Source organism: Chanos chanos, chromosome 5, assembly GCF_902362185.1.
Source record: "Chanos chanos chromosome 5, fChaCha1.1, whole genome shotgun sequence".
Taxonomy (NCBI): domain Eukaryota; kingdom Metazoa; phylum Chordata; class Actinopteri; order Gonorynchiformes; family Chanidae; genus Chanos; species Chanos chanos.
Genome location: NC_044499.1, coordinates 25,076,344 through 25,088,692, shown reverse-complemented (window position 1 = coordinate 25,088,692; position 12,349 = coordinate 25,076,344). Strand labels below are relative to the sequence as shown.

At 42.5% G+C, this 12,349-nt stretch overlaps 1 protein-coding gene across 1 annotated transcript; it reads left to right on the top strand.

Annotated features, from left to right (window-relative positions):
• The first annotated feature begins 2,823 nt into the window (after positions 1 to 2,823).
• On the top strand, positions 2,824 to 11,150 carry LOC115811798 (insulin-like growth factor-binding protein 3). Its single transcript, XM_030774162.1, has 4 exons — positions 2,824 to 3,194; positions 5,028 to 5,284; positions 7,812 to 7,931; positions 10,712 to 11,150. Exons 1-4 carry the CDS (start codon positions 2,825 to 2,827, stop codon positions 10,835 to 10,837), a joined length of 873 nt encoding a protein of 290 aa, XP_030630022.1. The 5' UTR covers position 2,824; the 3' UTR covers positions 10,838 to 11,150.
• The last annotated feature ends 1,199 nt before the right edge of the window (positions 11,151 to 12,349 follow it).

The window sequence follows — 12,349 nt, the reverse complement described above, 5'->3', positions numbered from 1 at the left end:
CTCAGACACGTTCTCTCAGAGTCCCAGCTGATTAAACTTTCTTAAACTATGCCTTTGTGAGCTTTGGCTCCCTGTTCAAATTCTTTGCCTTTTTTTCTCCAATGCCATAGCAATAAGCCATCAAAAAAACATGCTCTCTCTCTCTATCTCTCTCTCTCTCTCAATCCCCCCATCCCACCCCACCCCACACACACGCACATTAACCAATAAGCTCTAAAAGCTCCAGTATGAAGCTCTATATCACTTCTGTGACATTTGGTTTCTGTAAGAAAACACGTTTTAAATGTTGGGTTGGCTGTACAGTAAACTTAACATTAATAAATAATCAGTGTTTTAAAAGTAAGTAAGAAGAGGGGGGAAGTAGCAGATTGTAGGACTTGTAGAATAAGTGTTTATGTTTTTAATCATGATAGCTGTGTTTGCGACTGTCTGGTTCGGCAAATGTCAAAAAAACAACAACAAAAACATAACTATATAAAGGTCATTTTGGATTCCGATTGACCTCTGCACGATGACAATGCTTTGGACGTGGAGCGTGCGAGAGGCTACAGCGGTTGTTCTAACCTAACAGGCATTAAGGACGCATATACAGTAGCATCCTGCCAGTTGGACAGTGAAAAACTATTTTTCACACCCTTGTTCTATTGAGTGTCTGCATTGTGGGACCACATTCTTCCACTCTCCTTCTGTAGCCGACGCTTCCTTCGCAGTGTCGGGCATTCGCAGGTGGCGAAGCGACTTCCTTCGAGAAAAAAAGACTGTGGAGCGGTAGGGGAGGAAACGCTACTCTCCCCGGTTCATCATATGCGGTGAATGTTTGGCATTCCATTGGAAGGGGCACTGTTGTAAAGCTGGTCTTAAACCATACGGTTACAGTTAATCACTCGGTGGGTTAGAGAGTGCCACAGGAACAAATTTAAAAAAACATATAGAATGGCAAAACAACGTTCAGCTCTCGCTTACAGATGTACGCGGAGTGAGCCAGTAAGTGTAATTATGTCTTGGAATCTCCTGCATCTTGTTGAGGAATGTGCGTGCTATTTTCTTCCCCTACTTCTGAAACCCCCCACGAACTGTATGGGAGGGAGAGACATAGCGAGCCTCCTCCTCTACCCCCCACCCTCCCCCAACACACACACACACACACACCTCAACAAGTTCAAGGTCGTCTCGGTATAGTGTTTTGGTATTCTAAGATGTATTTTTCGGTGGTCTAAATTTTCCAAGTCTTACCTCTGAAGTAATGTCCACTAATACAATCAAAGGGACTCTCCGACCTGTCCGCAATGTCTTAACTACTGCCTTGTTCGATATGAGGTAAAAGGTGTCAAATGGTACGGTTCTGGCTAATCGATCTCAGAGAAGGCTTAAGGAGCAGACTGCCAGATGACCCTGATATACGCGCTAATTGCAGACCATACTTTGGTGTCTTTTATACCACATACAGTTTTTTTTTTTTCGATTAAATTCTAGCACCTCTATATTTTTCCACTACATTATGAACCAAAAATTCCCTCAGACCTAAAACGCATTTTACTCATTTATCTTAGGCTACCACTAATACTAGCTGTATTAGTGAATTTCTAAATGCACGATTTTTAAATGTAGGCTTCATTTGGGTAAAAACACCCAGAGTCATTTTGTTTTTCATCTGGTTCATACTCTTGTTAAATCGCACATCGACTTACAGGATTTCAAAATGTAAACGACAAAAACTACTTGTATAAACTGAAATGACATGTCATTTCGGATCAGTCATTTCATAACAAGGAGAAGGGAGAACTTTCCTTCCAAACAGTACACCGCATGGACACGCGATAAAACCCTACAGGTGCAGGCTTTAACGGTCATCTGGATGATTGAGTCAGGTGTGGTCCTTGCAGGGAGCAGAAGTGATACATACTCATTTATCTTTGCGGACATATGACCATTTAAGACAAATAAAATAAACATATCAGATTATGAAGCTACCTCGCACCATCTGACGTTGTGGTTTTGGACCGAAGCGGCATTACCATGGTGACTGGTTTGTTTAATCTTTGTCGAGGTACATCTGTTTATGCTCATCTTGTTTGTTCTCCAGACTCAAGCTACTAAACTTCGAAAATCTTGAACCTGCTGACATCAGGCACAATACGAACTAAGTTTTCCCCCGTCGGAGAAGACCGAGTTCTTTCAGCACATATGACAGGATTTTTTTTTACTGAATATTCTGACCATCTTGTGCAAAATATCCCCAAAGCGAGTTCGCAGCGCGCGTGCCACAGTTTACTATTACGCACAAAGTTACGCCAGTAATGGATTTTTTAATTAGGCCTATTGAGCTACTGGATTGTTATCTTGATATTCACGTTTTAAATTTTACCCACTTAGACGAACAGTTATGACAGGCGAACGATAAATAAATTTGTAAATAAATATTCAAATAAATGCGTGAAATCCATAAAAAACATGTTCACGGCATATCTACTGATTTTCGTCGCCTTTGTCTTTCATCTGAGGAACGTAATGTTGTTGTTAATGCAGTTACCATTAAAAACATTAAAGGACAATGCACGCAAAAAAGATAAGGATTATCAATACAGATTTTCTAAATCTTCTGTTCTGTTTAGAAAGCTTGGTTGCAGCTATAGCACACTTCAGATAATATCGGAAGAGTCCTAACGTTTACATTATTCATAGAAGGGGTGTGACTTCATCGCCCTGTCAGCGACTATATATAGTGAAGTTGTCTTAAAACGCTTCTCACATATTCAACCAGCAACAGCTAAAAAGTCCTACTTTTCTTTCGCTGTTGTCACACTTTCACTTTTATTCTCTCACCATGGTGCTCGGAACTAGTTCTCTGCTATTGACAACGGTGCTGGCGTGGATCACGCCGCTTTCAGAAGCGGTCGGACCCGTGATCCGATGCGAACCGTGTGATGTTGGTGCGCGACTGCTCTGCAAGCCGATCCCTAAAGACTGCAAGGAGATAGTGCGAGAGCCTGGCTGCGGCTGCTGTTTGACTTGTGCTCTCAACCAGGGGCAGCCGTGCGGAGTATACACAGGAAGGTGCGGCTTGGGCTTGAGTTGTCAGCTCCAGCCAGGCGAAACCAAACCACTGCAGGCATTACTGGAGGGACGTGGACTATGTACCAACGTGACAAACAGAAGGGCCAGCACGACGCCGACTGCAGACAACCAAGAAAAAGGTATAACAGTGAAGGAAAAATAATACAACCAGTGCTGGGTATTTTGGTTTGGTGCTTTGGAAGAATTTTAGTTTTGCTAAGAAGGCTGTTTTCTCGCTCTTCTCTATTAGAACGGAGTCTCTCCCATCGGCCTGAAAGAGGTGTTAGCGGACGAGAGAACTGTTCGGTGCATGCTTTTGAGGCTTCTGTATGTAGACTCACTCGCTGAGCGTTGATTATACCTCGAGATGCACGGAGAAATACAAAAGGGAAATTGCGCAAGACTGTTGGGAACGCAGTTTTTTCTCTTTGCAAGAACTCGACATGGCTTCGCTATCGTATTGTGTGGGGGCATGTGCAATGCTCCAGAGTCTTGTATGATTTTCCCTTTACCTGTCAGTTTAACTTTTACTTTCACGTCAGCTTTACCCCGGAGACTACGACTGTAAAACTTGAGATAACAGAGCCAGTTGCTAAACTGATATCCGATGAGTTGAACTCTCTCGCTGCAGTTTGCTACCAGTTCTATTTGCCTGTACTTTACAGAAAAGCTTTATATTTGGCAACGATTTCTGTCCCCAGTTACTAGAAACCATTCACATGGTCAACACTGATAACACAGTCCGAGTTTGACGTTGAAGTTTCCTGTGAAACTTTCGAGATGTAGATTTACAAGAGGGTCAGCAACAGGAGGTATTCGTCTAAATGTATTGCATTGTGAAGATGCTCCTCTGTACTAAGATGTGTGATGCTTAACCACTCCTCATTTATTGTCTTGTGTATCAGCAGGTGCGTTGTGGGCGTGTCAAGATGACATTTTGCTCATGCTCTTATTTCTGGTGTGTCTCTCGCAAAAGTCACATCTTCAGCCCTACGGTGTCTTATCTTGTCTGTAGACGCAGCCTGGCATTTGCAAATTTCATCGCAAAACTAAACATATTAATAATATTCACAGTCTGCATTTGGCTCTATTTGAAGCGCTACAAATCTGATATCATATAATTTCTAAATAAATGTTTAAAGGTGCTTCTTCTCCATATCTATTTACATATTTATTTATTATGAACTGAATATGATTTTATGAATGTAGATCCAAATACAACTGAATCCATATTCAAGAGTGGAAGCCTCACTGTCACAGAAGATAAGGTTTGCTTGTATGTTTGTTTTTTCCAGTAAAGTCAAGGAGTTCAGTGTGAACTTGAGCAGGTATTCCCAACTAAGAACGATTTGTCTTTTGAGAAACATCTGTGTCGAAACTGGCAAAAATCTGAAACTTAGGATCCTGCCTCAGGAGAAGCAAGATTTATGAAAGCTTAATGCAACCATCCAAGAGTGCCCCGGGGTTTGATTAATGGCAACAGTGACTCTGCATTGTGTAAATAAAGACATGTTTTATCAAGACTCCGTGTAAGACTTTACAGATGTCGAAACACAAGGCGGCACTTGCCCCTTTCAGAGAGAGGAATTCAGTTCCACGATTGCCTATGTTCTGCAATGCGAGGTTTGGCCCCTATCCTCTTTGTCAAAGGATTCTGAAAGGGAAAAACGTTATTCTACAGTATTCTCTCCTGATGGACATAAAAAAACTTTTGCATGCCAATGTTTGCTCCCTTCAACATAAACAAGGTGTATGTGGTTGACATGTTTAATAACACTTTTTTTTGTTTGACGTGATAAATGCCTTACAGTAGAGTAGAGTCTTGTTAACGCCACACCTTGCCCAGACTGAACTGGAGGTCCCAGGTTCCCAGTCTTGTGCTATGCATGTGTACATATTACAGTAGACGTTCAAAGGGTTGATGTTTTGTGCAGCCTGTGTAGAGGAAGCAATCTGTGTCTCATGTTTTGCAGTGAATGCTGGAGGTCTGGAGGAAGGGGGCATCAATAACACAAGCAGCGTGCAGGTCCCAGCAGGTCGTCAGCCATGGGTAGACCTCTCCAGGTTCACAGCACAGCGCCACACACTTTATCAGAACCATGCCAAGGCTGAGCTAATCCAGAGAGAGCTTGCCAAGAAAGCCCAAAGCTTCAAAATGGAGGAGGTTCCAAGTGTGACGGGCCCAGATCAACAGAACTGTTCTTTTGAGACGAAACTGGAGCCAGAGTATGTAAGTACAGTTTGCACTGCACAATATGAGCACTGCATCTGGTGTTTCATTGTGCGATTTTTCTTCCTCAAACAGACTTATTCTCATTCTGTCATCAGGTAATGTATCAAATGTTCTAGATAACTGAACTTTTGACCATTTACTAGACATGCAGGGCTGGGGAAAGGGGGTGGGGTGGGGGTGGGGGGGGGGGGGTCATATATTAGTCACACTCAGTGGGGGTGTCCTTATGACAGAATGAACTCATGAGCTGGTAATGATTACAGTCCAGCAGTATGGCACACAGTAACACTGAAATAAACGACAAATCTTCAACATGTAGCGTGTGTGTGTGTGTGTCTGTAAAACGAGTGTAGTCTCTGAATAATGTTCCTTTGAGTTTGGATAACTCTGAATGAATTCACTGTGGAATAAGTATTATCAGTGGTTCCTAAACTGATTACTATGGCTCACTATGGTACACCAAGAAGAGATTTGAATCTGGTTATGAATTTTGACTGCATAGATGTGAATTTGATCACTTATCTTATCCTGTAGTCTTATGCTACATTTGCTATGCACACGGTATACAGTCTAACTGACCGTATTAATGTGCCAGGAAAGGGGTTAAAATGCATTTTCTGCACACTCCCAGTAGAACTGTGGCCTTGTTTCAGGGCAAGAGCCTGTAGCTCAGTGTGTCAGATTTCATCCTGTCTGCATGAACACGTGAGTGCAAGATTGGAATCAGCCAGAATGTTATAAAAAAAAATGAAACAGTCATAAAAAGTAACATTGAATTCAAGCCAAAATCCTGCAATGTTTTAGTGATTCTATCTCCTGTCCCCGACGTGGCCATTCCAAACCTGCTTCACAGTCATTGCACCTTTGATCAGCATGTCTGAGGTCAGAGGCAAAAAAAAAAAAAAAATTATGTGAAATGAAGAAACACTGAAGACCAGAATGTTTTTTTTAAGAACTCACTGCTGGCCACGGAAAGCTTATGAATAACCACCATACACCTCCTCTCCTGTTGTCATAGCAACCACTTCACCTCATAGACGATCGCCGTACACAAGTCCTATGGATATATGTGTGATATTTGAACGCACAAAAGCAACTTTTCATCTTTTCAGTGACATGTGCTCAGTCTCTGTCAGGGGCAGCACATGCCTGGAATGAACCATCTCTTCAGAGGCATGCAGAAAAAACAAACAAACAAACAAAAAACATTTCCATGAATATTTAAGATCTACATATAATACCTTTTTTGGCATGTGTGTGTGTGTGTGTGTGTGTGTGTGTATGTGTTTGTTTTTGTGGCAATGTTAAAACGCTGATGGGAGGACTGTGTGGTCAGAGGGCGGTTTGTCTCCGCCCTGTGGTTCCCCTCGTCATTGTCACATGCACTTGTTTGTCGCACAGAGGTGTCCCCAGACTGACCAACGCCCCCACAGACTACTGTGTGTTTAGGGTGTGTGTGTCAGACAAGCTACAGACACACACACACACACACCCTTGTTTGTCCCACACGGAAACCCATGCAATGAGCTACAGCGCCACAGTCTGTTGTGTCTGTGTTCATGTGTATATGTACTGTCGTGTTGTTCATACAGTATACCAAATGCAGTTTTGTGTGTTTCTGTTTGCTCTGTGTTTGTATGTGTAGCGTAACAGTTTATTTGTTAATACTGGCGTGTATATGCACTTCCGTGGGTTTGCTTTGCGTGCTTGGTTGTAATATTTGTGTGAGTGACTGTGTGTGTATGTCTGGATGATTTCTATGTTTGGGTTGTTTCTGAGGTTGCATGCATGTGTGTGTCTGCGCATGTGTGTGGTGTCAGGACTGATCAGTGACTGGGGCTTGAGGTATGCATGAGTGTACATACAGCAGTAAATAGGGCCATTGTAAAATGACACACCACACAGGCGTCTCCAGGCTTTAGCCAGGGCTTTCCCCTTTTCATTTCACCCACTTCTCATCCTTAATTTATCATGACCAACATACGACTGAAATGTATGTCAGAGCCCCCATTTCTGAAGGAGACCTAGCAGTTCTACATGAAACAGTTGTAGATCAAGCAATTCTGGATGAAGACTGTAGGTGTTTAGTACACTGGCATTATCCTGATGCATATGCAGCTGTGTTGGCCTGTGCTTCTCTAATCATTCAGTGTAACTCCTAACCATTCTTATGGCTCTTTGATTGGCTTGACGTGTGCTAGTATCTGTTTGATCGAATAAAAACTTACCCTCTATTCTGAGTTTATAGTGAATACCAGGGCTAAGCCTGAACTGAATAAAATTATCACTGCACTGTGTGAAAGGAATGGTTTATAGATCACCAAAACACATCTAGAACGTTCTGCTTCTGGCAGAAATAATATTATTAGTGCACCATCTACTCAGTGCACTATCAGAGTACTATCTCTCCCTTAGTATGTTTCGTCTGTACTTATCCACGCTGGCCCTGGGGTTCGCTGTGTTCCGTATGGTAGAACATGTTAACATGTTTGTTATGTTTACACGTATGTTTTGTCCTCTGTAGGGCCCGTGTCGCAGGGAGATGGAGAGTGTTCTAAATGGACTAAAGATCAGCGACATTCTCAACCCCAAAGGATTCAGAATCCCTAACTGCGACAAGAAAGGTTTCTACAAGAAAAAACAGGTACAGTGAGTCAAATGAATTCAGCTCAAACTATTGAAAACTATTCAGTTTAAAATGGACTACAGCAATAAACAACAGGAACAGGACTGAGAACGGATGGGGTTTGGAGACCCCCCCCTCCCTTCCCCTTTCACTGTCTCCCGAAAATAGACTCAGGGTTGTTGCCCACTTACAGGCTTTATAACTCCCAAGATGGAAATCTGTATTCTGAATTTAGAGCCCTCGATTCAAGCTTCAGGGAGACTAGATTTCATCCTTATTTATAGCCTAATGGAATTTCACTTGCAACTATTGCACTAGGCTGAGACAAAAGATTGAGACAAAACATTAAGAGAGTGTATTTGTGACATTATCTATTCTGAAATGCTCCATTTAAAACACAGCTGAACTGAACTGAATTGTTTCAGAATGGTCTTTACACGTGACAGAAACCTGATAGAAAGGCAGCTATCTGTAGATAGTGGTTAACACTGATAAATAAACTGTGCTAGATTGCTTACAATGCCCACCCACCCCCCCAATAGTGAGCTCTGAATGTGTTGGATTTTACATAAAGAACACCACACAGTTAGGAATCAGTGCTCACTCCAGGCACCAACTCAGGAACACCGCATCTCCATTAGCACATAGCTCATATGAGCAGCATGGGCAAAGGGGAACCCCCCCCCGCCAATTAAAGACTTTAACCCACAGATATTTGAGATGCTCATCTGTGAAGTCAACTGTGCTGCCTAGCTCATAATATCTTGAATAGGGAACAGGGAATGGTCTGATCAGACTTATGAGACAACCACTGGAACAAAAAGCCCTACCAACTTAGCATTAGCTGAAAATTTCTCATAATTAGCAGTTGGCATTTGTACGTTGCCACTTCTACCATCCAAGATTAGCCCTTTTCAGGGTTAGCCCAGAAAAAAAAAATTAGCCATCCCTTGCCACAGGTCCAGATTCATGTTTGTGTTCTTGCTTGTGGTGCTAACGGTTAGCGTGGAGGTGAGTCAGCGGAGAGGCGTCTTGTCTCTACCAAGCCAAACCCAGGGTGGCTACTGCGGCAGCCATCTTGCATAACCCGCCCAGCTAGAGCGACGTCAAGGTGGCTGCCTGGGAACCAGGCACTCTCCCCATAATTATCAGATTCCTCGTAGCAGCAGTCCCTGAAATAGAGTGCAGCCCTTTCCAGACTCACGTGGTGGACCCGCAGCTGGTGTGTAATAAATGAGTGGCCCCAGAAGGCTTCATGTGGATGCAGTTACCCTCCACCCCCGCTGCACTGTTTATGTAACACAGCAATGTCTGCTAATGGAGGTCTTCTGCATGACCCCCCCCCCCCATCTATCTATCTATCTATCTATCTATCTATCTATCTATCTATCTATCTATCTATCTATCTATCTATCTATCTATCTATCTATCTATTTTTTTTTTTATTTCCGTGGTGATGATGAAAAAACACAGCTATCCCCAGACCTGAGGGAGTGGCGTCAATTTTCTGTGAGGCTGTTTACTTTTGTGGCAGCCGTGACGTACAGAACAGCACTTCTTATTAAGGCTGAATGTTTATGCTGGGCACAAATAAGAGCTCCTGTCTGATTATGCCTGCCAAAATGCAAAGTAATTAGGGGGGTTGCTCTGTTTGAACAGAAGACTTGTTGCAGTTGTAATAAGCATTTAATAAGCTTTTTTCTGTTTGTTTGTGTCTCTGGATATTTTGATCACCCATGTTTTCCTGCATTAACATCATGTGTTGTGTTTAGACCTCCAGTAGTGTACCGTTCAAATGAGATGCTTTAATGATCTGTAAATTATCTAGGTATAGGTATGCAGTAAACACAAAAAACAGTTCTGTAAACACAAACACACACACACACACACACACACACATATACATATATATATATATATATATATATATATATAGAGAGAGAGAGAGAGAGAGAGAGAGAGAGAGAGAGAGAGAGAGAGATGACCTCAGTTTTGTGGAGAACTATTCAGAGCAAACATAACAGAGAGAGAAATCACGCATAGAGGAATGACCAGACAGAGTGTTTGCTAGCCATTGCCTATTTTTATGGAACATACTCTGTTGTGTGGGTCTTCATATTGAAGACTTTTTTTTTTCTTTTTTTTTTTACTAGACAGGAGTTTGACCTTTAGTAAAATTGGCAGTGAAATAGCAGCCCTGGGGTTAGCGCACAGAGTTCTGTGAGTCATTTGTATCACCCATAATTTGAAGCCATGGGGTATAATCAGCAGTGCAATGATTTGTACTGGGCAGCGGGAAGCTGAGAATAGATCCTGGCATTCGTTTATTCACACACGGGCCTTGGCAAATATTTCAGTGGCTCTGTGTTTACCTTCAAGCATGCTCTCTGCGGACAAAAAACGGGAAGTCACTCGTAAAAATGGCCCCTGAAAATACTCTGGCTCCGTCGGGGAGAAAACGGACGTCTGCGCTCACTCGATAGGGAAAGAATGCCGTTACGTGAGTCACAGGGTTTAAATCTGTTTGTAGGACATACAGCCTGGTGACAGGAGGTAAAGGCTTCAGTATTAAAACAGAGGTAGAAGAAAGAATCAGTATATCGGTTTCTGTTAATAGTCTATGTTTTATGCAAACCAAAGTACTGATACAAAATAACGTGTTGTTATCCCCTAATGAAGGAAATAAAACTTTATACATAAAAAAACATGTTCACATGTTCAATGCATGCAATCGCACAAAAATATTTAACAACCTCTCTCTCGCTCTCTTTCTCTCTCTCTTACTGTCTTCTTGGCAGTGTCGTCCCTCTAAAGGGAGAAAGCGGGGCTTCTGCTGGTGTGTGGATAAGTACGGACAGCCTCTTCCCGGTTTAAATGGGAAGGAGAGAGGCGACGCCCAGTGCTATAACCTGGACAACCAATAGTGTGTTGAGACAAAGAAAAAAAAAACAGAGAGAGAAAGAGAGAAGGAGAACTGTGATGAGGCACTCTAAGGACGCTGGGGGAAGTGAAAAGTCAGGGCTCACCTGCTTAGACACCCAGCCCTGCTTTTAGAGACTCACCTATTGGACCTTATGAGGAAGAGGAACATGGTATGCATGGTCTTTCCAAAAAAGGTTTGAAGATGTGATTCCATTCCTCATGTGTTTTACATGCTCTCATTCTCCAGATCCAGAGTAAGCCAACTGAAACCCTGAGAAAGAGAGAGAGAAAGAGAGAGAGAGAGAGAGAGAGAGAGAGAGAGAGAGACTGACTACAGCTGACATTTAGCGCTGACCATTAGAGACCATGCCATCATTATGCACCCCAAGGACAGGACAAATCTTTTTTTTTTTTTTTTTTAATATTGTACATGGACAGCCCTACTTAAGTTGGTGTATGTGTGTGTGTGTGTGTAGGAGAGAGAGAGAGAGAGAGAGAGAGAGAGAGAGAGATCTGAGTAAATACACTTTGCAGATAAGTTTACTTTGACACACCTTGACATCCTTCCTCACAGTGCACAATCTGAACTGGCCTCACCCACCTGTTTTAACCTAGTGTGTGTTCGCCATGACAAACAACAGCTAACATAATCACAAACCATTCATTCAGTCTTCGTCACAAATATTCAGCAGTCATAGCCAAGCTCAGAGAAGGGATCACCTGCCGGAGGACTCTGGGCTAAAGACCATTCTCACATACTTCTTTCTCAGAACGGTTTCCATTTGCACATGCAGGTTTAACCTATGTGAGAGCCTGAAGTTTTCGTGATGTTGATTCCCTGTTGTGAAAGACCCTTGCACACCTTTGTGACTCCGGATGGTCTTACACTCAAAATGTCATCTTCACTGGCTAGACGTATATGGCTGTTGCTATAGCAACTTGTAAAACAGGCACAGGGGCATATCAAAAACATGACATAACAGCAGTTATAACAGTTACAGGCTGTAATGGACTGATTCTACCAAAACAGTAGACGCATGAAAGGCACATGAAAACACATGAAAATTTTAGCTGAAAAAAATAATTGAACAGTGATAGCAACAGAGGTAGAAACTGTGTGCACTGCCACCCATGGTGGTTTGATTCTTGTTTGTGTCTGTGTTATTACACACCACCAAGTGAGGGTCTTTTCTCCGATGCTTGGGCGTCTCTCTCCAGGGTTCTTTTGCTGTGGTTCAAAGGGTTTTTTTTGTTTGTTTGTTTTTTTTTTCTTGAAGGACCGATGTACAATAAAAACACCATGAAACAGCCATGGGTCCTCACCTATAAATGTCCATAGTCACAGATTTGATCACAGGTTTTATGCATGCTGAAAACCCACGCTGACATTTTAATTGGCATACCCCTTCCTTTTTGTATAGCCATTAGAACTGAATGCTCACCGTTGACAGAACTCACAAACGCCTGACAGCTGAGCATTTTAAAATGATGACCTGAAGACAGCTCAATTTACT